The following is a 27445-nucleotide window of genomic DNA, read 5'->3' as shown; positions in this document are numbered from 1 at the left end:
AAACTTTGGGGTGGGAGGTTTGAGGGAGATGGGAATGAGGAATCCAGTGATAGAAGGTGAGGGATGGGGCTTGGATGATGATCCATAGGAGTTCCGAGCCAATGAGATACAAAGGGTATGACCAGGTGTAAGAATGTTCATTACTGAATTGAAGGCATCACTCGTAGATGGAGCAAGAAATAGAAAGTCTAAAGTCAAAGGAAGGGTTCCTCTTTTTTGTACTCGGGGTTTTCCACATCCCAGTTGGCAGACTAGCTGGCAACAGGAGGTAGAAGATGTCTTGTGCTGGCACAGATGGAAGTGGTTGCTTTGGGGCAGATGGAAGATACCTGGCCTGACCCCTAGATGCTTTTCCTCAGGGAACATACTGCATCAACAAGAGATGGGAATCTCAGGGGATGAGTGCAGGTATGGTCTGAGGTCTTCTCATGTGAGGAGGCTGGCTATGAGGTGGCAGCAGGAAGAGGATAGAAGATGCCTGGCCTGGCCCCTAGCAACCTTTCCTCAGAGGACACTCTGCGTCCAGCAGAAAATCATCAGAGGTATGAGTCCTTGGCTATGTGTTCTCTAATGTGCTCTTCACTTATGCTTACTTTACCCACTGACATAACATATAGTTGTAACACAGTGCTTCCTAGGTTTATAAGGGAAGAAATTTTGTTATTACTCTCCATGCAATGCTATTTCATTAATGTCTGCTTTGAGCTAATTGTGTCAATTACTAGAAGTAAAAGCACTAGAGCTATAGTTTTTCATGTGCAAACTTACAGAGTATGGTTCTGGGGCAGTCATCACCAGGGAGAACCAATTTACACATTTTTTTTTTTTAGGGATAGTAGCTCTGAGAAGACTGATACATACGTAGATGATTCACACACATATATCCATATTTATCTATATGCCTACACATATGTAGATCTATTTATCTGCTGTCTCTCTATCTCTGGACACCTATACATCTCTATTACTATCTGAATCCAGCCCTAGTCTCTCTCCTAAGCTTCAGTCTTATTTCAAATTGGGTATCTTGGAGGCAACACAATATATGCAAAACTCAATCTTTTCTCCAAAACCCACCTGTCTTCCAAACTTCCCTATTTTGCTCAAGGGCACCATTATCTTTCAGGTCATCCAGGTTCACAGCCTTGGTTATCATCTTTGACTCCTCACTCTCACCCTTTGTATTCAAACAGTTGCCAGATCTTGTTGTTTCTACCTTTACATCCTCTTTCAAATCCACCCTCTTCTCTCTACTCACAAAGCCACACCTTAGCTCAAACCCTCACCACCTCTTCCTCGCATTACTGCAATAGTCTCCTAATTGGTCTCCCTGCCTTCAGTTTCTCCTTTCTACAATCCACCTTTCACACAGCTGCCAAAGTGTGTCCATACTCTGCATTGTACCTCCTATAGAAGTTCTGGAAATAGTCTGGAGGGATAAGATTTCGGAGTTATATTTAAGGTGGTCCAAGTTTTTGTTGTTGTTGTTGTTTTAAACAGAATTAACAAGCATTCAAATTAAAATTAGAATACTGAAGGGCTGATTGCAACTCTCTATAGACTTGACTCCTCCGGTTTTGGATGCAATGATAAACTGAAGATGAACTATAATCATTATGCTCTTAATAAAGGGGCTGCCTCTATTAATTTAAAAAATTTGGGAAATTTAATGTTTTATAATATTAAAAATAAATATCAATGGAAAATATAAACAACAAATCATAATAACATCTTTTATTCCTTGTGATCATATAATCATACGGTAACATAGCCCTCTCCTCAGATCCTCCATCCACCCCCACCACAGGATCATAAAACCATAGTATCATAAATTTAGAGCTGAAAGGGACCTCAAAGGTCATCTAGTTCAATCTCTTAATTTTTTTACAGATGAGGAAACTGAGGCCAAGAGAAATTGAGTGACTTGCCCCAAATCAGACAATAACTGATAGAATGGGGATCTGAACCCACATTTTTTGACTCCAAATCTAGCACTCCTTCCACTGCACCATGGTAGACAAGACTGAATAGACCAAAATTTATACCTGACCAAGAATCTTCTCTATAACACATCTAACAAGTGCTCATCCAGTCTCTGGGGATGAGCATCTCTGGGGTTGAGCACTGTAACCCTAAACCCTAATCCAATTCTACTTCTATATATATAGATTAATTCCAAATATATGTGTAATGCAGAACATAATTTTACCATTTAGGTAGTAGAACCCTTTAGGCCATGGAAAACTCCAAATTCCTTAGCAAGACCCTTATCTGGCTGCTCAGGCTCCAGCCCTCAGATCATATCTCTGGAAACCTCCAAATTCCTTAGCAAGACCCTTATCTGGCTGCTCAGGCCACAGCCCTCAGATCGTATCTCTGGAAGCCTCCATTGTGAGAAAGTTTGCAGAGCATTATCATATCTAGATAGAGGGAGAGGGGTGTCCTTGAAAAAAAACTCTTCCTCTTGCCAGACTTCAAAGATCCATCCCCCTCCCTGTCCTGTATACTCCCTATATAAACCCTGGCTCGACCCCTGATGAAGGCTGCTTGATTTGGATGTGAATATCCCTGGCAGCCGCTCGCTAATAAAGTCCACAATTTAAAATTAGCTTGGGTGGTCAACTCGCTCATTTCTCGGTATAACATATGTACATATGCTGAGCTTTCAATCACCTCTCCTAGACTAAATCCTTCCTTTAAGCATTAAGACTGATATTCAGCTGATAATTACAATTGGGCTCATAATCTTTCTCCCAAATTTGTTGATCAGTCCAAATGTTCATATTATAATGAATTAGAACCCCAGGCTTTCCACTTTAATAGGTCTTCTTTGAGTTTTTTATCTTCTTCACTACACTATCTAAATGTTAATCTATTATTTCCTCTGTAACATCTCTTGGATTCATTCCCTCCTAACACAGTAATAAGCCTAACCCAGGCCGTAAATGTCTATTGACTAAATATTGAGTCTGTGACTCTTGTTATAAGCCTCTTAGCATGCCTCCCTTTAGCATGCCTCTCCAAGTACTGTTTGGATTAAATCACCAAGTTTCAAAAAACAAAAACAAAAAACAAAAATTAAAAAGAAAAACAACTTACAGAGGTCGTCCTAACCTTTTGAGTGAAGTCTACATTCTTTTTTTATCTATCCCATTTTTTATTAATTTATTTTGATTTATCAACAATCACTTTTGAGTTTAAAATTTTTCTTCCCTTTCTTCCCCACCACCCTCCCCAAGACAGCACACAATCCAATATAGGCTATACATACACACTCCTACTAAACATATTTTCACATTAGTGATGTTGCAAGCAAGAATTAGAACCAATAGGAGGAACTACCAGAAAGAGGAAACAAAACTCAACAGAAGAAAAAAAATAGCAAATAGTAGGCTTCGATCTGCACTCAAACTCCACAGTTATTTCTTTGGATGTGGACAGCACTCTCCATCACAAGGCTCCCAGAGATGTCCCAGATCCCTGCATTGCTGGGAAGGGCCAAGTCCATCAACATTAGTCATCGCACAATGTGCTGTTACTGTACAACGTTCTCCTGGCTCTGCTCATCACTCTACTTAGCAACAGACCATACAAGTCTTTCCAGGTTCCCCTGACATCAGCCTGTCCATCATTTCCTATAGCACAACAGCACTCCATTACATCCATACACCACAGCCTGTTTGGCCATTCCCTAATTGATGAGCATCCCCCCAAACTCCAACTCCTTGCTACCACAAAAAGAGCCACCTATACACATTTTTGTACACGTGGGTCTTCCTCCCATTTGTGTGATCTCTCTGGGATACAGCTCTAGAAGTGCTATCACTGGGTCAAAGGGTACGCACATTTTCATAGCCCTTTGGGTATAGCTCCAAAACGCCCTCCAAAACGGTTGGGCCACTTCACAACTCCAGCAACAATGCACTAGTGCTCCAATTTTCCCACATCTTCCCCAACATCTATCATCTTCCTGTTTTGTCATCTTGGCCAATCTGATAGGTGTGATGTGGTACCTCAGAGCTGTTCCGATCTGCATCTCTCCAATCAATAGTGATCTAGGGCATTCTTTCACATGACTATAGATGGCTTCAGTCTCTTCATCTGAGAACTGCCTGCTTATATTCTGAAGTCCACATTTTCAATCATGTATTTTAAGGGTTTGATTATTGATTGCTTTCATCTGCTTCCTAACCCAAGAAATGCTGCATTGTAGTCAGACCAATGGTGTCCTGCATATGACCTACTAACTCCTTTCTCTGAGCCTTTGCTCTTATCATTTCCCCTAATTTAGAATGTCCTTCAGTACTTTCTGCATGAGTATCAGAGCTTAAAGAGGAGGGGCTGTGCTTACGGTTTTTTTTCTTTTTCATCTCCTCACAAATGGGGTCTCTGAAAGTTATTCCAGATTCAAGGCACATTTTAGGTCTGCATCAATTCAAATCCATAGTTCAATAGCTCCCACTAATGTTTTTCTCTTACCAGATCAATAAGAGGACATATTGTTTTAAAGTAAAAGTTATTAATTTAATCAAACATATGACCAAGAAGTTAATAAGGAACATCCCTCTTCCCCACCCAACAATACACTATCCCACAAATTCCCACACCATTAGTGGGAGAGGGCATACACAGGGAACACACACAGGCAACTCATACTCCAAGGACTGGATAGAAAGATGAATGAAGCCCTCCTTGCAACTAATACTGCCACTTGTGCTTTCTATGTTTTGCTGTGAGCTCTGGATATATTCTATGCCAACATTTCCTCTGCTGAATGACAATGGCTGATCCTAGCCACAAGGGCTGGTCTAGACTCAGAGCCACATCCAAATAGCAGCAGCAGTTTTAGGATTAGGTTAAGTTTGTTTTGAATTCCTTTGATTATGCTTCTGTTGTAATTCCTTAGACTCACTAGGCTATTTCAGTGGGGGCAAGTACATTTCTTCCAATGCCCATCATGCCCTTGGTTGCTATTCTAGGTCCATGTAAATCATTCCAGAGTTTTATTTATCAAGGAAGGAAATAAGCATTTACTAAGTACCTATTATGTGCCAAGCACTGTGCTAAGTACTTTATAAATATTTTCTCATTTGAGCCTTGGGAGGAAGGTGCTATTATCATCCCCATTTTATAGCTGAGGAAACTGAGGCAGACAGAAGTTAAATGACTTGTCTAGGGTCACACAGCCAGTAAATGTCTGAGGCTGGATTTGAACTCAGGTCTTCCTAACTCCAGGCCTGGCATTCTATTCACTATAACACCTAGCTACACATAGGTAGGGGTGAAGTACAAAATCTTTGCCCAGCCCTTTTGCAGGTATCTGAGCCACTGTTTTTTGAATAATATTTTTCACGTGATTGTGGTTAGTACTTCTAGTTCTACTTTCTACATTTCATTGCTTTGTATAGGATTTTCTATATTAATAGTGTTTGTATTTGTCATTTGGGGGAGATGGAAAGAAGCATATCTTGGTTCATTATCTTTTAGGCTAGAGGGTCTAAAAACCTCTGATTTGAAAAAAAAGGGAGGGGCAGCTAGGTGGTGCAGTGGATAGAGCACTGGCCCTGAAGTCAGGAGGTCCTGAGCTCAAATCTGGCCTCAGACCAAACGCTTGACACTTACTAGCTGTGTGACCCTGGGCAAGTCACTTAACCCCAATTGCCTAAAAGCCAAAAAAAAAAAGAAAAAAAAAGAAAAAAGGGAAATTGGTTGCTGTGAGTACTTCATCATTTGGATTGGGAAGAGGGAAGCATTTAGATATAGTGATGTGGCTGAGACACACAGATCATGTCCTTTGAATCACATCCACTTGAAACTTATTGGACCAAATGCTTTTAGAACCCTGATTTTACATAAGACACACATGGGTGTGGTGCTATCAGAAATAATTGAAATCCTATTTGTAGAGAAATTTTGCTCCCTTTCTTATTCTCTACATAAAAGTGTTACCTTTCTGTGTTTCTCCAACAAATGAACCAGGTTTATAATGATCTTCTACAAAATATGTGAATAATCTATACTGCTAGAAGTAACATATACAGTCAATCCTCAACATCTATGCATTTAAATTTGTGAATTCAAGCATTTGCATGATTTTATTTGCAGCTATGCTCAGTAGAGAAAAAAATGAAAGGTGCAATACATTCAAGTTTGTGGAGCTGATGTATTATTTCAGCTGGTGCGTCCTTCACAATCTCCAATGCCATCCACCCAGCTGTGAAGGACAGAGTATTGGGAGGTGATGTCAAAACCTTGCCAATCTTGGTGTCTTCCAATAGCAGCATCTAATGTCCCAGCAATCTCCCCCTTAGTTTTTGGTGGACAGCCAAGGTAGAGAGGTTTACAGCAGCATAGAATACAGTGCAATGCCTTTACACTACCATCTGACACAGTAGAAGGTAAGATTCAGGTTAAAAAAAGTTTTAGTTTTGAGAATTTTATTTGCTTTACAGTATTTGTGGTACTGTAGATTTCATGTTATGAAAACTGAATATTGTCTGAAATCTATTTTTTTAAATTGAGATGTTGGCACAAAGGATTACAGAATTGTAGGGAATTACTAGTGAGAAAAATGTTTTGGATATTACCAATTTTATTTTGTGTACTGCATTTCATGGGTTATTTCATGGTTACTGTGTTAGGAAAAGTGCATGTTATCAGAATTAATGTTTTGTTATAAAGAATTATATGCAGAAAAGTGTATTTTCAGTAATTTCTAATGAAAGATTACAGTTTTTGGTGGTCACAAGAACTTAACTCCCTATTTCTCATGGGTTCAAAGTATCAACATTCCCATTTTTTGTTTTTATGTCATTTTCTAGGAATGTTACCCCTGTGAAAGGTGAGGATTGACTGTACTTATACTAAACTATTTTAGATTTTCTACCCAAGAATCATCTCTATGCACTTCCTTAGATCACTCATTATATTTGTCAGTAGTACTGTCTTGAGAAGCTTTTCAGGGAAGAAAATACTTCTACTTACAGAACCAAAGTGGGTCACATAAGTCATTGGATGAGGGGTTAAGAGGAAATGTATCATTCTAGCTTGTTTCTTAAACTAAAATCTATTCTGCTTCATTTTTACAGCTTCAACTGGAGTCTTCAAGGAACCAGAATCTATTTGGAAGGATTGTTAGATATCATCTGCTCCAATCTGGGCAAGATTTGTGATAGTATGAATTTTCAATGCCTGTTTATTAATTTCCTTATCTTAAAATGTTTCTCCTCACTCATTCATTGCTTCCCCTTGAAAAAGGACTTATTTGGGAAGAGGACAGCTGAAGGGAGAGGAAAAGTAAGTGCTGTCACCCTTACCATTAGATTCTGCCATGTAGACAAACAGGAAACTGATCATGCCTGAACAGAAGTTGAATACAACAAGTTTGGCATACGCAGTGGCACTACCAGAAAATAAGAAGCTCATCAGGTACACGAGGGGGATGATAGACCAGCCATATAGCACGAAGATTAATAAGATATCTGCTGCATAATGGTCATCAACGAAAGCTTTCACGCCATGGTATTTGAACACAACCTAAAACAAAGAGACCAAATACAGAGATGGGGATCATGGATTAAGGAATGAGCAGAATATCAGCTAAGAACCCTAGAGATAGAAACTGATAGTCCCACTTTTAAAGGTAGTGGTATGAAACTACTATTTAGCCAAACTATTTTAACTACCTTTAAAAAGCTTGGCTCATCAAAGGAAAAACAAAGGCACCAAGAAGACAGCACTTTTCACTTTTGTAACAGTTTTGTTTTGTCCTCTTTGTCAAGAGAGGCATTAGAGTAGGAAAGCTGTATGAACACAACGATGTCCAGGGCATCAACTTTGTGATTTAATACACATCAGTAAACAAAGGGACTAGGACTAGACTTCTACAGACACCAAAACATCAGGAAGTCAACTTTCTTCTACTTAGGGAGGGGATGGAGAGGCTGCTCAGAAGGCAGTTTCCCAGCAGCAGGAGCCACTCTGGCTAGCCTTAGCCTTTGTGGCTAGATTCAAGAACAGAGCAGTATTGTCTGAAGGCGAAGTTCTACCCTGGACTAATGGATGTTCACACACACACACACACACACACACACACACACACACACACATACACTCACACTTGTCCTATACTCACCAGCAGCAGGAGGCAAGGAATGATAAAGTTGAAGAGGTCCCAAAAAAAGGCAGAGAGCCAGAAATTAATAATTCGTACACCACTCACAAATTGGAGGTGCTTTGCCTTAATAACTCTCTCGGTGACTGTCAAGAGACAAAAACTACTGGCCAAGGCAGCCATACCAAAGAACAAACTGAAGGCAATTTCATGTCCACGACTGCCCCTGTAGGAGAGGGATATGGAGACATATCAGTATGGCCCAGGAGACTGATAGCAGGGAAGACTGATTCATATCAGGAGCCACCTTCCACAGTATGATATTTAAATGTACAAAATGTTAGGACAGAAGAAGTGTTAATGGTTTGAAAACCATAAGACAAGGACAGAGAAGTATGATACATACTTATGGTATTTTTCCCTTGCAGCTTTGATAGCACTTCAAGGTTGAGGCTTATTGGTGACTTTAATAGAAGCCCGACTACCAGAATGCGACATGAGGAGGATGTTGTCCACTAATGCCAAGGCTACTGCAGGTGAATGGTATGCCTGATTGTTGAAAAGAGCAGTGATCTTTGTCTTATTTTTTTGGGAATCAATGTCAACTGCAATGAGGCATCGGTCACTACACAGTCTACCATTCAAGAGGAACTCTTCTATGTTACCTAGGATGGGGAAGCCACAATGGTCAGTCAGTATGAATCATATAATAAGATGTAATCCCTCTCCTTGAGGGATGATTATGCTTGGGAAGAATAAATATTATTCTAAGGGCCACTAACCTCTCCGAAGGCTAAAGGGACAACTCTAATGCAGCACACGGAGTGAACAAGATCTATGAAACTGGGCTATGGCAGTAAGCTAAAGTTACTCTAGCATGCATTCTCTAAACAGCCTGGTCAGGTCAGTGTTAAATAAAAATTCCAATCCAATGGGATTATGTGGAGCAGGAAATTACTATTTTTTGAATGTTTAAAGTGAACCATGTACTTCCAGGGTTTCCTGTTTCTTTTATCTTTTCAGCTAAATTATCAATGAAGAGAGAATGTAATATAGCAAAAAGGGCACTTGCAGAGCCAGTGGATTCAAATCCACATCTGACTCTTAATGCCTATGCAATTTTGGCCATGTTGGTTAACCTCTTTTGATCTTGGTTTCATCATCTGTAAAATGAGGGGGTTGGAACAGACAGCCTCTGAGGTACCTACATCTACTCTACATTTCTGTTCCTATCAGGGAAATCCACAAATTGCTGCATGGAAGATGACAAAGAAAGTAGAATATGCCTTTTCCCAAATCTTAATGTTTAGACATCAGGCTTTGAGACCAGAAGTTCCAAGATCAATGACTCTTATTTCCTAACTGCCTGTATTATGTCCTACCTTCTTAGCCAGAGAGTTAAGAGAAGGATATACCATTGACCTTCAATTCATATTATTTATTGTGATATGATTCTCCCAGTCCCCTCCCTTGACTTGTAATCATTTTCCAGCTCCTCTTTGAGGACTCATAGTTTGGTCAAATTTCTTTAGCAAGAATATTCTTTTTTATAAAAATATATTTATTTATTTTTTGTTTTCAACATTCACTTTTATGAGATTTTGACTACCAAATTTTTTCTCCCTTCCTCCTTCTCCAAGATGGCATGCAATCTGATATAGGCTATACATGTACAATCATATTAAACATGTTTCCATATTAGTCATGTTGTGAAAGAAGGTTCAGAACAAAAGGGAAAAACCAAGAGAAAAAAAAACCCCAGAAAAGGAGAAAATAGTATGCTTTTGATCTGCATTCAGACTCCATAGTCCTTTCTCTGGATGTGGATTTTCCATCATGAGTCTTTTGGAATTGTCTTGGATCATTGTGTTGCTGAAAAAAGTCTATCAAAGTTGGTCACTGCACAATGTTGCTGTTACTGTGTACAATGTTCTCCTGGTTCTCCTCACTTCACTCAGCATCGGTTCATGCAAGTCTTTGTAGGTTTTTCTGAAATCTGCCTGCTCATTATTTCTTATAGAACAATAGTATTCCATTACATTTATATACCACAACTTGTTCAGCCATCCTCCAATTGATAGGCATCTCTTCAATGTCCAATTCTTTGCTACCACAAAAAAAGTTTCTATAAATATTTTTGTGCATGTGGGTCTTTTCCCCATTTTTATGATCTCTTCGGGATACAGACCTAGTAGTAGTATAGCTGGATCAAAGGGTATGCACAATTTTATAGTCCTTTAGGCGTAGTTCCAAATTGCTCTCCAGAATTGTTGGATCAGTTCACAACTCCACCAACAACACATTAGTGTTCCAATTTCCTACTTCTCCAACATTTATCATTTTCTTTTTGTATCATATTAGCCAATCTGATAGGTGTGATGTGGTACCTCAGAGTTGTTTTAATTTACATTTCTCTAATCAATGGTGATTTAGAGCATTTTTCATATGACTATAGACAGCTTTAATTTCTTCATCCAAAAATCGCCTGTTCATATCCTTTGACCACTTGTTAATTGGGAAATGACTTGTATTCTTATAGATTTGACTCAGTTCTCTATGTATTTTAGAAATGAGGACTTTATCAGAGACACTGGCTGTAAAAATTGTTTCCCAGCTTTCTGCTTTCCTTCTAATCTTGGTTGCATTGGCTTTGTTTGCACAAAACATTTTAAATTTAATGTAATCAAAACTACACCTTTTGTATTTCATAATGGTCTCTTGTTTGGTTATAAATTCTTCCCTAGAATGGATATTGTTTTATAAGGACCAAGGTCAATTAAAGAAAAATTGATGCCACATTGTGGAAACTTCTACCCTGGCTTAGATAGTTTCTATGAATGTCTCATAAAACAGCTAGGAAATAAATAGGTATTGATTAGCCATACTAGAAGCATATAATCTTTTATAAAAGTCCAACTGTAATGAGTCATCCTGGTATAGAAGTGATCTTGTGTTCTCAAAGGCTATGGTGATAAAACGCAAGGTTTAAAAGGTTTTATGAGATGAAAAGTTAAAAAATTTATTTTTTTATGCTGAATTTAGATGACCCACCCTGAAAAAAGAGAATTTCCACACACAGCAGACTACAAAAAAGGAATTCCATATGAAACCATGAATCTCTATTTTTTATCTTCTTGCTTTTTATAAAAGTATAAAATAAATTCTACACACTCCTTTCAGAATTTTCTAGCTTTTCTGTGCTTTATTTTGAATTTCCTTCTGTTCAGTCCTTTGCACATTAAATATTTTTACAAGGATTCCCCTTCTCCCACTTTTTTTTTGTTTTGCATCACTAGTGCTAACCCCTCCTGTCCCTTCTTCCTAAATAAAAGACTGAGTGAAAGAAAGAGGAAAGAGGACTTGTAATAAAAAAGCACAGTCAATGAATCTACATAGAAATGAATCTATACAGTGGTCATCATAAAAAATGTCTCTGCAACTCTTTATAGGTCTACTGGCTAGTCACTGCATTATTCAGAGTTCTTAAATCTTTTAAAGTTGAAATTTAAGACATTTCACATCCTTAGATTCTAGTTCTTTTTTTTTTGTCCTTTTATACCTTCTCTTTTTATGATCACTAAGTTTATTTTGCTGGGACTATTTCTTCCTTGGCATTACCTCATTTTTAGCCTTCTAGCCCTATTAGTCACACTTTTTTTTCCCTGCTAAGTTTGTTGTTGTTTTACATCAAACTCTTTGTGTTCAACTCTTTGTCCATTTCATATAAGAGTAAACCTTATTTGATGCTCCTTCCCCTTCCTCCTTCCACCATGTTTGTATACTCTTTCTATCACACATTTCAATTATGAGAAATAGCAAGTTCAACACTCTTCTTCCCATTTTTACACTAGTACATCCATTTTACCCTACCTTCTCTTTGCCATCTTAAAATCCTCAGAATAGAACCAGTACTCCCCACCTCCATTTTTCTTAGGTAGTATAACTCCCTCAATACCCTTTTGAAGACATTAAATTTTGAAGGAGCACTTGTTTATTCTTCTCCTATTAGAATGTTAACATTCCATCATCTTACAGTTCCTTCTAAATGCTCAAATTTACATTTTGAGGATTCTCTGGGCTTCTGTGTTTGTATTTCAGTACTCTTATTTGAGTTTGCTCTTTTCATTAGAAATGCTTAAAAGTCTTCTATTCCATTAAAAGTATAAATTTTACCCCTACAGGATTATACTCAGCTTTATAAGGTAAGTTGTTCTTGGTTGTAAACTTCTCTGTTTTGGTTTTGGAATATTATATTCCAAGATCTTCCTTCATCAAATAGCAGTTGCCAAGCTTTGTGTGATCCTGATTATATTTTTGTGATACTTAAACTGTGAGGAGAGTAGTAAATACATGCCACCTTGGAAGAACTGAAAACTTACAGATCCCTAGAAGTATCTCTGAAAACAGCTGCACAAAACCCCTGAATCTTGGGACAGTGTGCCTTCCACCCTGGAAGCAGAGCCCTAATTTAACAAAGAGTTAGAAAGTCAAGCAATAGGCTGGGAAAATGAGCAAACAACAAAAAAATTCTGACCACAGAAAGTTATTATGGTGACACAGAGGATCAAAACACACATTCAGAAGAAGATAAAAAAGTCAAAACTCCTATATCCAAAGCCTCCAAGAAAAATATGAATTGGTCTCAGGCCATGAAAGAGTTCAGCGGATTTTGAAAATCAAGTAAGAGAGGTAGAGGAAAAACTGGGAAGAGAAATGAGAGTGATGCAAGAAAATCATGAAAAACGAGTCAACAGCTTGGTAAAGGAGACTCAAAAAATACTGAAGAAAATAACACCTTAAAAAGCAGACTAGGCCAAATGGCAAAAGAGGTACAAAAATCAAATGCAGAGAAGAATGCTTTAAAAAGCAGAATTGACCAAATGGAAAAGGAAGTACAAAAGCTAACTGAAGAAAACAATTCCTTAAAAAATTATAATGGAGCAAATGGAAGCTAATGACTTTATGAGAAATCAAGAAACAATAAAACAAAATCAAAAGAATGAAAAAATAGAAGACAATGTGAAGTATCTCACTGCAAAATAATTGACCAGGAAAATAAATCCAGGAGAGGTAATTTTAAAATTGTTGGTCTACCTGAAAGCTACGATAAAAAAAAAAGCCTAGACATCACCTTTCAAGAAATTTTCAAGGAAAACTGCCCTGATATTCCAGAATGAAAGGGTAAATTAGAAATGGAAAGAATCCATTGATCACCTCCTGAAAGAGATCCCAAAATGAAAAATGTAAGAAATATTATAGCTAAATTTCAGAGCTTCCAGGTCAAGGAGAAAATATTGCAAGCAGCTAGAAAGAAACAATTCAAGTACAGGGGAGCCACAGTCAGGATAACACAAGATTTAGCAGCTTCTACATTAAAGGATTAGAGGGTTTTGACTATGATATTCTGAAGGGCAAAGGAGCTAGGATTACAAGCAAGAATCACCTACCTAGCAAAACTGAGTATAATCCTTCAGAAGGAAAAATGGACATTCAATGAGATGAGTCTTCAATGAGACTTTCAAGCATTCTTGGTGAAAAAAGCAGATCTGAATATACAAATATAAGACTCAAGAGAAGCATAAGTAGGTAAAGAGGAAACAGAAATCATAAGGCACTTAATTAGGTTAAACTGTTTATGTTTCTACACAGAAAGACACTTCTAACTCATAAGAACTTTTTCATTATTAGGGCAGGTAGAAGAAGTATATATAGATAGAGGGCATAGGTGTGAGTTGAATATTAAGTGATTATATTTAAAAAAATAAAATTAAGGAGAGAGGAATGGGATAAATTATCTCACATAAAAGAGGCAAGAAAAAAGTTTTACAGTGGAGGAGAAGAGGGGGGAGGTAAAAGGGAGTGAGTGAACCATACCCTTATCAGAACTGGCTCAAAGAGAGAATAAAATACACGCTCAATTGGTTATAGTAATCTATCTTACCATATAGGAAAGAAGAGGATAAGAGAAGGGGTGTGTGACAAAAGGGAGGGCAGATTAGGGGAGGAGGTAGTCAGAAACAAAACACTTTTGAGGAGGGGCAGGGTGAAAGGAGAGAGAGAATAGAATAAACAGGAGGGGGATTAGAAATACAGTTAGCAATAGTAATTGTGCAAAATAAACTTTTGAAGCAAATTTCTCTGATAAAGGCCTCATTTCTCAAACATGTAGAGAACTGAGTCAAATTTATAAAAATAAGAGACATTATCCAATTGACAAATGATCAAAAGATAGATATGATCAGTTTTCAGATGAAGTAATTAAAGCTATCTATAGTCATATGAAGAAATACTCTAATTCACTACTGATTGGAGAAATGCAAATTAATATAATTCTGAGGTACTACACCTCATATCTATTAGACTGGCTAACAGGAGAGAAAAGAAAAATGACAAAATATTGGAGGAGATGTGGGAAAAATGAGACATTAATGCATTGTTGATGGAGTTGTGAACTGATTCAACCATTCTGTACAGCAATTTGGAACTAAACCCTTTGACCTAGCAATAGAAATACTAGATCTGTATCTCAAAAGAGATAAAAAAACAAAAAGGAAAAGGACCTATATGTACAAAAATATTTATAACAGTTCTTTCCTGGTGACAGAGAATTGGAAATTAAGAGGATGCCCATCAGTTGCAGAATGGCTGAACAAATTGTGGTATGTGATTTTAATGGAATATTGTTATACTATAAAAATGATGAGCAACATATTCTCAGAAAAACTTGGAGAAACTTACATGAGAGGATGCAAAGTAAAATATACTGTTTACAAAGTAACAACAATATTGTAAGATGCTCAGCTGTTAATGACTTAGCTATTCTCAGCAATACCATTAATGATTCAAGACAGCTCTAAAGGACTTATGCTGAAAAACCCTATCCAACCCCAGAGACAGAACTGATGGTGTCTGAATACAGATTGAAGCATATTTTTTTTAAACTTTCTTTGTTTTTGTTAAGGTTTTTTTTGGGGTCTATTTTTTTTTTCACAACATGGAAATGTTTTGCATGACTACATATGTATAACATATCAAATTGCTTGCCTTCTCAATGAGGGGATGGGATTTGGAGGGAGGAAAGGAGAGAATTTGGAACTCAAAGTTTTAAGAACAAATGTTAAAAATTGTTTTTGCATGCAACTGGCAAAAAATGAAATACTAAAGCAACAATAGTAACAAAAAACCAAAATAAAGGTTAACTATGGCTCTTAACTGCAATCAAATAGCTGAGGAAGCTTTATCCTGTTATGCTTATTTCAGTTTAGTTCATGTCCTTGAAGGGACAGTTTTGATATTATTGTAATTATATCCCTCTTTCTTCCTTTCATAGCAAATTTCTATAACCAGATGAAGTCTAAGAAGAATTTCTTTTAATATATGATGAATCTTGTTTTCACAACTTAAACATCTCTGAGTTACTCTTTATTGTGGAGTTGTTTCAGTTTTGTTCAACTCTTCATGACTCCATTTGGGGTCTTCTTGGCAAAGATACTGGAGTGGTTTGCCATTTCCTTCTCCAGCTCATTTTCCAGATGAAGAAATTGAGGCAAATAGGGTTAAGTGACTTGCCCAGGGTCACACAACTGTTAAGTGTCTAAGGCCAGATTTGAACTTAGGAAAATGAGTCTTTCTGACTCTAGGCCCAATATTCTGTCCACCTAGCTGCCCTTTGAGTTACTATGGGATGCAAGTATAGAAGATTTTACTATTTTTAATTTTAGTATTCTGAATTTATGGTCACTATTTGTTTCAACTTCTAATCTTAAGCAACTAGGTAAATGATTTCTTAGGCTTGCCATCAATCCCTTTGTTAATGATTATGCATTTATTTGTGCATTAGGTCTGTACAGTTTTACCTCCTCTAGAATATATATGTGCGTATGCATATGTATATACTCTCTATATATTCCTCTCTGTATATAAAATGTGATACACACACACATATATATCCTTAAAGGGGGGATAAGACAAAGATATGACAAGTTCTCAAAATTGGATTAAGATGTTACATTGAAAATTATTTGCTTCTCAAACACCCTAAACAACAGAAATGCAGGAGGAGTGAATGAATATAGTAGCCAAGGATAGCAACAGTGACAAGACAGTAAAGAGACCTAGATGGAAATTTGGTGAGGATGAATAGAGTCAGAGCACTTGTCACGTCCTTTCCAGAAGCTGTGGGAAAATGGAAGGAGTGAACCTGGGATGAAGCCTGGGATGTGAAACCTGGTTTAGATGTAATGGATTAGATAAAGTTGCACTCACTTTCCATTTCTTTTGTTGTTTGCAATGTATTGAAATGCCTAGTATATTTCACTAACAATATAAGAAATGCAAATTCAAAGAGCTATGAGGTACTATTACAGACCTATAAATTAACAAATTAAATATCAAAAACCCCAGTATTGTCAGAGTATAGGGAAATACATATATTTATACAACTGCTAGAAGATCTGGTTTAGTCTTTGCCAGATTACTAGAATTTGTTTTAAAGAAATAAATCTATCAATATTCTTTAACCCAATCATTCAACCTGTAAAATATGTCCCAAGAAATATCAGCAGAACTTATAATAGCAAGAAATTGGAAACAACTTAACTGCTTGACAACAGGAGAATGGCTAAGCTAATTATACTAACATACTGAAATGTGATAAAGCAATTAAAAATTATAACAATATGGACTTTGTCAATTAGTAGAAAGATGAATATATTAAGTAAAAAAAGGCAGAGAATAGTAACAACAAATGACATATGGCACTTGTAAAGTTTGTAAAAGTTTTTACATAAATTATCTCATTTGACCCTCATGATAATTCTGTGAGGTAGTTACTACAGATATTATTACCTTCATTTTAAAGGCAAGCAAATTGAGGTACAGAGAGGATAAATGACTTGCCTGCAGTAAGATAGCTATTAAACATCGAAGGCAGGATATGAACCCAGCTCTCACAGACTTAAAGTCCATGTTGCCCTTCATAATAGTATATACAAAGAATTATGACCATGTAAAAACATGTTATGTACATATCTTCACAAATACAAAAAGTTAAAGTATTGTAGAATTAAGTTCTTGTCTTGAGCACATATCAGTGAAATTTGTATTCATAATTTAAAAAACAAACTTATGTAGCCAAACAAAACAATATTTTAAAAGTCTGTCAAAAGCTAAAATGCCAGAGAATTTAGAAGAAGCTTCACTGTGTTCTTATTTCTATATGTTTTGGAAGAGGCACAAGACAGCAGAGTAACCTAGAGGTTCCTAGATTACCAAAGTCATAGGTTTGGGCCAAACCCATTTTGTTCTGAAATCATGAAGGAGAACAAGAATAAGAAGAGAGAAAGTTTGACAGGCATATTTGATTAAAGACTACATTTAGTAGAATCCTTGAACATAGAATATGAACTCTTATTTGGAGAATTTCCCAGGATTCCATTTCCCATAAGCCAACATGCTTGTGGTAAAGGATATTTTAATACAAGGAGATAGAGTTAGAAAGTGAAGTGGAATTGCAGCCACTATTGGGTTCTATGATCACAGACAGAAAGCTATGAATAGCTATAATATTTACCAAGGGGTGGGGGGAGGAATGTCTTTCAAGAGCCATGATTCTTAGTGACACTTTTTTTCCTCAAACAACTGTCAGAGAAAAGGAGAAAGAAGCTTATATTTTTGTTCAGGAATGTGTGAGACTATCTTCCTGTTACTTTGCTGTTTAATTTGGCTCCACAAATGTTTTAATGATTAAGAACTTTCTTTTACTTGGATATTGTTAATGTAACCAGGTGTCTATGAGTTTTGAAGGGAAAGAGTACTCCCTCCTCTGGTCCCTGTACTTAGAATATGTGTGTGCCATATAGTCTTAACAACTTTCTATACACATACAACAAATAATGAAACATTCTTAGCTTTGATACTAATTACCACAGAACATAAGGCACTTTAAAGGGAAGAAAAACTTTGAATTAGATACTAGGCCTCCTAGAAAAAAAAGAGAGAGGAAAGGGAGAAGAGGCACTTCACCATCTGCAAAAATATGTAAGTTAGGTAGCATGGTAGCAGTCTGGAGAGTCTAAAGCAGAGCCAGGAAAGGTACAAAGGATGGCTGGGTAAGTCCTTCCTCGAAATGGAAGTTCCAAAAAGAGTATGGCAGAAACTAGGCATAGACCCAAATCTCACACCATAGAACAAAATAAAGTCAGAATGGGTTCAGGACTTAGATATAAAGGCTGATACCATAAGTTTACCTATCAGATCTGTGGAGAACAGAAGAATTCATGACCAAACAGGAGATAGAGAACATTATGAAAAGCAAAATGGATCATTTTGATTACATTAAATTGAAAAGTTTTTGCACAAACAAAGCCAATGCAACTAAGATTAGAAGGAAGGTAGAAAATTGGGAAAGAATTTTTACAACCAGTCTCTCTGATAAAGGCCTTATTTCTAAAATATATAGAGAATTAAGACAAATTTATAAGAACACAAGCCATTTCCCAATTGATAAATGGTCAAAGGATATGAACAGACAGTTCTCAGATGAAGAAATTAAAGCCGTCTATAGTCATATGAAAAAATGCTCTAAATCGTTATTGATTAGAGAAATGCAAATCAAAACAACTCTGAGGTACCACATCACATCTATCAGATTGGCCAACACGACAAAACAGGAAAATGATAAATGTTGGAGAGGATGTGGGAAAATAGGAACACTAATACATCGTTGGTGGAGTTGTGAAATGATCCAACCATTCTGGAGAACAATTTGGAACTATGCCCAAAGGTCTACAAAAATGTGCATACCCTTTGATCCAGCAATAGCACTTCTAGGGCTATATCCCAAAGAGATCAAACAAATGGGAAAAGGACCCACATGTACAGAAATACACATAGCAGCTCTTTTTGTGGTGGCAAAGAATTGGAAATTGAGAGGATGCCCATCAATTGGGGAATGGCTGAGCAAGTTGTGGTATATGAATGTAATGGAATACTATTGGGCTATAAGAAATGATGAACAGGCTGACTTCAGAAAAACCTGGAAAGACTTATGTGGTCTGATGCTGAGTGAAGTGAGCAGAACCAAGAGGACTTTGTACACAATAGCAGCCACGTTATGCAATGACTAAGAATGTTAAACTGAACACTTCTCAGCATTACGAGGATCTAAGATATCTCCAGAGGCCTTGGGATGGAAAATGCTGTCCACATCCAAAGAAAGAACTATGAAAGTCAAATCGCTCTCACTTATTTTTACCTTCTGTTGAGTTTTGTTTCATCTTTCTGATGGTTCCTCCTATTGGTTTTAATTTTTACTTACAACTTCACTAATGTGAAAATATGTTTACTGGGTATGTAAATGTAAAGCCTATGTCAGATTGTGTGCCATCTTGGGGAGGATGGGGGGGAGAAAAAGAGAGAAAAATTTTCAACTCAAAAACATATGGAAAAAAAAAGAAAAAAAAGAAATGGAAGTTCCAAGAGGGACTCACTAAGGAGAGAAAGGGTCTTTTGAGGGTATAAGTATATTTCAGGGTGAGAAGACAGCTTAGGCATTGTGATAAAGTCCACAGAGTTACAGGGAGAACAATGTCATGGACCCTTTTGACAGTCTGGTGAACCATAAATTCTACAAGGTCAGATGGGTGTGCAAGGCAGCAATATAATGAAGCTGACGTGATTATATAGGCATGATTCTAGCACAAAAGCAAATGAGCATGATCAAGAATTTTCATAAAACAAATGCAAACTCAGAACATGCAGTAATTAACAATATATCAATGAATACATGTGATTACATGGAAGGCACACATACTAGAAAACATTAATATTATTCTTTAATTAGATTTTTGAACATCTAATTAATGTTATATTATTTTAACAATGTAGTTTTTATTAGAGAAAATAATATCTCAAGATTATACAGTAGAAGCAGTTTGATTACAAAATAATACTTTGCCAATGTCCTTTATATTTGAAATACCATTTTTGGCTTTAAAAAAAGAATTTTTAATTGTCAGAATACCCAGTCATCTACATACTAATTCATGTATGTATATATGTGTATATCTATCTATCTATCTATCTATCTATCTATCTGTACACACACACACACACACACGTGTGTGTGTGTGTGTGTGTGTGTACAAAAAAATTAGTATTATTGTTGTTAGTTTGGTTCAGTGGTCAAACATACTTAGCTCTACTGTGACTTATTACTATGTCTATTCCTAAACCTGGGCTAGCTGATGGTATGATCTAATAAGTTTCATTAGAACTATAGAACTGCTTCATAAACCCAAACTTGTGGAAAACCCAGGATAGCTAGCAGTATTATTTTACTTTTTTGAGGTATGTCTGCAAACTAGTAGTCTACAGCTGAAATATTAGGCAGAAAAGGTACTGCTTCACCCTCCTCTATTACTTGAAGTTGTGATTGGGGATCGTACTACATAGAGTCTTCTTCACTTAGAATGTGTTTCTGAGCCAGTGTTTGGGGCAGTTTTTGCATGACTGGCAGGAAAACCTCTTTTTGCTTAGAGTCCAATGAAGTGAATGACAATCAGTTTCTACTTGCTCAACAGGGAGTCCAACCAACTCATCTATGGGCAGTAAGTGGTTGAATTGGATGGTCTTTGTAGGTTCCCTGCTGTCTCTAGGTCTATTTTGTAAACCAGCAAGTTGCCCAGTTTTTCCACAATTAGGTACAGAGTAGCCTTCTATAGACCTGCTAAGTTGGGTGTCCCATGAATACTTAAATATTTCTTAGTGAAACTCTGCCATTGCATCTTCATTTTTTTTTCTGGCAGTGTTTCTTTGGGCTAACGTAGAGTTAGGTGGTAAGCTTTTAGCTTTTCTCTGTTGAGAGGTAAATTAGTTGTGTCTATAATCTCTTCATTCTCTGAGAAAATAAAGTATGAGTCAATAGGCAGATATGACTCATCTTCAAAGATCTGTAGATATGGTTTAAAGCTGGTAAAGCTGCTAGCATTAATCCTGGCAGAGTTGTATATGTGTACTAGGAAATATCTACCAAGATTTTTGTTCTGGTTTTAGTATCCTTAACATATTTAAAAGAATTCAGTTAAAATGTTCAGGTTGTGAGTCCCTACGAGGTTGATAAGATATAATCCTAGACTTCTTGTTGCCAGCCAAAGATAGTAATTTGAACAGTGACCTTTCAAAAATTTTTTGCCTTGGTTCTAAAAAGATTTTTGAAGGAAATATATACATTGAGAAATACTTCTCCTATGATAATAATTGAAAAATCATGGAAGTGGGCAACTAGGTGATACAGTGATAGAGTGCTGGGCCAGGAGTCAGAAAGACTTGAGTTCAAGTCCAGCCTTAGACACTTACTAGTTGTGTGACCTTCAGCAAGTCAATTACCCTCTGTTTTCCTCAACTATAAAATGGGCATAATAATAGTACTTACCTTGAAGGATCACTGTGAAGATCAAATGATATAATAATTGTAAAACACTTAGCACAGGGCCTGGCACAGTTTTTGTTCAGTTGTTTTAGTCATATCTGACTCTTCATGACCTTATCTGGGGTTTTCTTGGCAAAGATACTGGAGTGGTTTGCCATTTTTTTTCTCCAGCTCATTTTACAGATGAGGTAAACAGGGTTAAGTGACTTGCCAGAGTCACAAAAGACATTCCTTGCTATTGAGGAGCTTACAGTCAAATGGAACAAATATATACAAAGCAAGCTATCTATAGAATAAATAAAAGGGAAGGTACTAGAATTAAGAGGGGCAGAGTCACAAAGCTAGTAAGTGTCTGAGGCCAGATCTGAACCTAGGAAGGTGAGTCTTCCTGACTTCAGGCCCTTTCCTGGCACACAGTAAGTGGTATATAAGGTTAATTAATGTTTTTCTGATTCTTGCTTGGGGATGATTGTGCTTACATTATGAACTTAATAGACAACATGCAAACACTATGTACAAATAAGATAAATTGGAGATAATGAGGCACTTGCACTAAGGGTGATTTTTTTGGAAGGTGGGATTCTAGCTGGGACTTGTAGGAAGCCAGAGAAGCCAGGAGGCAGAGATGAGGAGGGAGAGAGTCCCAGGCATGAGGTAAAGCCAATGAAAAATGCTCATCTGGGAGATGTTGTGTATTGTGTGAGGAACAGCAAGGAGGCCAGTGTCACTGGATCAAAGAATGTGTGTGTGTGTGTGTGTGGGGGGGAAATGGGAGAGAATATGGAAGACTGGAAAGGTATGAGGGCACCAGATAATGAAAGGCTTTGAATGACAGAGGATTTCATTTTTGATCCTAGAGATAATAAGGGAGTCACTGGTATTTACAGAATAATGGGATGACATGGTCAGATCTGACCAATTTGATAGCTGTATGGAGGAAGGATTAGAGTGGAGAGAGACTTGAGGCACGGAGACCAACCAGAAGGCTGTTTTAACAGTCTAGGAATGAGGTAATGAGGGTCTCTGCCAGGGTGGTGGTGGTGTCAGAGGAGGTAGGTGCCCATAGAAGAATTGTTATGAAGGGAGAATTGAGAGGATTTGAGAGTGAGAAAGAGTGAAAGAAGTTGAAGATGATCCCTAGGCTAGGACCTTGGGTGACTAGGAGGACAGAAGTGTCTTGGACAGAATAGGAATGTTAGAAAAAGGGGTTGGTTGGGAGGAACACAATGGATTCAATTTGGGATATATTGAGTTTAACATATCTATGGGATATCTAGTTTGAGATGACCAGTAGGCAGTTGGAGATGTGAGACTAGTGGTTACAAGAAAGGTTAGGGCTGGTTAAGTAGATCTGGGAATCATCAGCAGAGAGATGATAATTGAGTCCATGGAAGCTGATGAGATCACCAAATAAAATAGTATAGATAGAGAAAAGGGCTGGATCAGAGCTTCGGGGGACATCTATGTTTAATGAGTATGGCCTAGATGAAAATCCAGCAAAAGATACTGAGGAGGAGTAGTCAAACAGGAAGAGAACCAGGAGAGAGTAGTATCATAAAAACCTAGAGACAATCACGGAGAAAAGGGTGATCAATACTGTCAAAGGTTGCAGAGAGGTAAAAAAGGATGAAGATTGAGAAAAGGCCATGGCTTGGCAGTAAAGAGATCATTGGTAACTTAAAAGAGGATGGTATCAGTTGAATGGTGAGGTTGGATGCTAGACTGCAGAGGGTTTAAACAGAGTGGAGGGACCAATTGTAGATGGCTTTCACAAGGAGTTTTTTCACAAAAGGGAGGACAGATATAGAATGATAGCTAGTGGTGCTGGACAGATCAAATGAGAGTTGAGGATAGGAGAAACATGCAGGAAAACAGCCAATAGACAAAGAGTGATTAAAGATTAGCAAGAGACTAAGGATGATAGAGGGGGAAATCTGCTATAGAAGAATAGAGGGAATGGGATCAAGGGTGCTTGTAGAAGTGTTTGCCCTAGTTAGAAGGGCATGTGAGACAGAGAGTGAAGGAGGAGACAGTGACAGAATGCATCTGACTGATACTAGGTAAAGAGGAAGGAATAAAAGGAGACTCAGCATATGGCCTTTTTTTTCCCCCCCAGTGAAATATGAGGGAAGGTTCTCAGAAGAGAAGGTGGAGGGAGAAGTTATAGGAAGCTTGAGGAGGGATGAAAAGGTTTAGAAAAGCCACTGTGGCAAATGGGATTAATCAGGGAGATATAAAAGGATTGCCCTGCCAATAGTGAGGGCCTGGTTGAGATTATATAACATAAATTTGTAGTGGAACTAGTTAGCAAGATGTCATCATTTTCTCAGCTTTGTTCAGCAGCATGGGTAAGACTGGTAATGAGATTAGGGAGCAAGGGGCTCGAGAGAAGAAGACTTATGGTGTTGAACTGGTTCACCATGGAGTCAAGATGAAAAAGGAGAGTATAGCCAGTGTAGGAATAATGGTCTGGGAAAGAACTAAGTAAGGAATGGAGGTCTCAGTGAAGATAAAGAATAACGTTTGGTGTTGCAAGGTAGAGGGAGAGGTGGAATGAAAGCATACTGTGATCACATAAGGGAATTTCAAATTTCATAAACAGAAGTAGAACATGTGTGCTTAAATGCAAGATCAAAGGTATGACTATCTCTGTGTGTGTAGTAGAGGCAGGATTGAGAAGTAAGTTATGGGAAATAAGTAAATTGAGGAAGTGGGAGATTAGAATGATTGGTAGATAATCAATATATATTTTGGAGTCCCTTAGTATCAGGGTAGGAATTGTGGAGCAGAGAAAGATTGTGAATCAGGCACTGCATGCATTAAGGAAAGGAAAGCATCCTGGAGATTAGTATACCACAGCCACCAGAATCCTGATTGGGTGGTAGCTATTAACTAAGGAGGAAAAGTTACTGAATGATAGGAGGGAGAACTTGGAAATGGCAAAGGGGAACAAAGAATAATATTACATTCCCTTACTTCAATCATATCAAGTGAGGCAGGGGATGTGAATGAAAGTGCAACCAGTGGAGTTGTAAACTGATCCAACAATTCTGGAGAGCATTTTGGAACTGTGCCCAGAGGGCTATAAAACCCTGCATACCTTTTTACCCAGCAATACTACTACTAGGTTTGTATCCCAAAGTGATTAAAAAAGGGGAAAAGGACCTATATGTACAAAAATATTTATAGCAGCTCTTTTTGTGGTGGCCAAGAATTGGAAATTGAGGGGATATCTATCAAGAATGGCTGAACAAGTTTTGGTATATTATTGTAATGTAACATTACTGTGCTATATGAAATGATGAGGAATAGATTTCAGAAAAATCTGGAAAGACTTAAATAAATTGATTCAGAGTGAAGCAAGCAGAACCAGTAGAACATTGCACACAATAATGGCACTATTGTACAATGATCAACTGTGAATGACTTAGCTATTCTCAGCAATACAATGATCCAAGACCATTGCAAAGGACTTATGATGAAAAATGCTATCTGTCTCCAAAGAAAGAACTGATGGAGTCTGAATAAAGACTGAAGCATACTATTTTTCATTTTCTTTTCTGCTTTCATTTCTTTTTTTGATTCAAGTTTTCTTCCACAAAATGACTAATATGGAAATGTTTTACACGACTGAACATGAATAACCTATATCAGATCATTTACTATCTTGGGTGAGAGGAGGGAGGAAGGATAGAATTTGGTAAAATAAATGAGTGTTAAAATTGTTTTCACATATGATTGGGGGGAAATATTATTAAAAAGTGCAACTAGTGTTGAAAAGGATAGCCAGGGAAGCTGAATCATCAGGAGGGAGCCAGGTCTCAGTGAGTACAAGATGGAAGGGGTGGGGAAAGGAAAATGTTTAAGATGAAAGCAAGTTTGTTACATATGGAGCATATGGAAGGGGTAGGTAGTGGGGGACAAGGATAAGGAACCAAGTTTGAGATTTGAAAAATGACAGCTGGGGTTCAGAATCACGAGGATGAGGAAGGTATGAAGGACTGGGATGAATGAGTTCAGGAAGACCATCATCCTTAGGGATTTGGCCTTAGGGTAGAGTCCTTTCAGGGCATTAAGCTGCAGTGAAGAAGTCAATCACTGTCAAGAGATGGTTGGCATTCTTACCTTAAAGAGAAAAGAAGTCAATGCAGATAAATTCCAAAGGTTTGCTCATGCTTATGTTCTTCAAATATGGAGCATGAGTTGTTAGTACTTTTCTTTGCACACAAGCATGTCTCAAACTTTTTGCTGGCATCTGCAGACATCTTGGACTAGTAATATCTGTTTCTTATGAGCTCTAGAGCCCTTTTTTCATCCATATTTCCAAAGTCATGTAGAGTTTTCATGGTCATATATTGACATGTACTGGGAGCACCAACTCCTTCCTAGAACTATGTGTGGGATTGGGAGAGTATTCTATTGCATAGCCCTAACTTCTGCCATTTCCTCAATGGAAGGGTACCATCAAAAGTCTGTCACTTATGTCCTTTAGTGTTCCTTGCTTTTCTGCTTTTCTGCTTCACCTGAAACTCGCTTTCTTTACCAGTCCTCCACAGCCAATTGAAGCAAAGAAAGCTGGTTCAATGAAATGAGGTTCATGCTGGAAAAGTTCCAACTTTTCAGCTGTGCTTCCATCTGCTTGTAAGATAATTCCTTTAGTGTTACATACAGTTTTTACTCCTTTGTGTTTCAGCATGGCTTAGGTAGTGTGCAGGTGGACAGGGCATCTGTATCCATATTCCTTGACAAGTATGAAATGTTGTAAGTTAGCTAATGCTTCTATACATCTCTGGTAAGCAACTTTTATCTATGTACTAGTCAGAATAAAAGTCAATGGGTTGTTAATACATACATACTTGCAACTTTACATACAGTCTTTGAATTTCTCAGTGAAAGCCCATTTCAAAGCCAAGAAATTCAATTTGTGTAATGAACATTTCTTGGATTAAGTTTCTGCTGGCACATAAAACTGATTTCTGGTGACCATCACTCTCTAGTACAGAACGTCCTCTTAAGTTTTACAAACTGGAATCTGCATATGCAGGGCAAAAGAGTTGTCTGGGTCGGCATAGGCTAATGCTAGTGCATATGGGAAGCAACTTGCCAAATCTTTGAGAGTCTGTTCACATCCACATGTATGTCAGTCTCCAAAGGGCTTGGAGATTTTAAGACAACTTTTAATTTCTTGTTCTGCTGTTCATCTTCAATCATTAGTTACATAACAGCATATAGTTCCTAAAAAATCTGCAGTAATAAATACCAAATGCTAGAAAAATCCTTACACCTTGAAGGTTCTTTGTGTTTGGCCACATCATGAGTGCTTTTGTCTATTCTTGATAAGTACCTCATACCTTGTTGTGATATTATGTGACCCTGGCACTTCTAAATTGAAAATTTTAGGTCATTTTTCTATAGTTAGTCCAATATTTCCTTATATTCTTCTAGCATCTTCCCAAAGACAATAATATGTAATTGAGATATACCAACACTTGAAAGGAGTTCATTTCCCCAATTACTTTCTCCATCAGTTCTTGGAATGTGTCAGTTGCTCTCAAAATACTTTGGGTGATATACTGAAACTGATAAAATAAAGCTGATTAGATGAAGAGTCTTCTTCTCTTTCTCTGTAATTGAAATCTGGTAGTAGTCACTTCCTAAGTCCATAACTGAGAATTGTAGATTGCCTAATCAATAATCCAGTGGATCTTAAATTTCTGAAAGGGCTTACTGGTTGACTTTGGTTCTTTTGTTCAAGTTCAGTAGTCTTCCACCATATGTATTTTCCATTTTTTTTTGGTACAGTCATTATTAGTGATGAATGTGGATTGTTGGATTTTATAATGATGCCATTAACCAGCAGGTTCTTAAGATGTTCACTGAAGTTATCCTTCACAGACAAAAGG

General features: G+C 37.4%; 1 protein-coding gene across 1 annotated transcript in view; it reads right to left on the bottom strand.

The window, feature by feature from the left end:
- LOC110193499 (phospholipid-transporting ATPase ABCA3-like) overlaps positions 1 to 27445 on the bottom strand; it is a 337264-nt gene that overhangs the window by 41891 nt on the left and 267928 nt on the right. The window contains 3 exon segments of the mRNA XM_078151735.1: positions 7317 to 7536; positions 8135 to 8339; positions 8520 to 8778. Coding sequence (XP_078007861.1) covers positions 7317 to 7536; positions 8135 to 8339; positions 8520 to 8778 — 684 coding nt within the window.

Source organism: Phascolarctos cinereus, unplaced genomic scaffold (genome assembly GCF_003287225.1).
Source record: "Phascolarctos cinereus isolate Bilbo 61053 unplaced genomic scaffold, phaCin_HiC Scaffold_4;HRSCAF=312, whole genome shotgun sequence".
NCBI lineage: Eukaryota > Metazoa > Chordata > Mammalia > Diprotodontia > Phascolarctidae > Phascolarctos > Phascolarctos cinereus.
The sequence above is the reverse complement of the archived record's forward strand: the minus strand, read 5'-3'. Positions and strand labels throughout refer to the sequence as shown.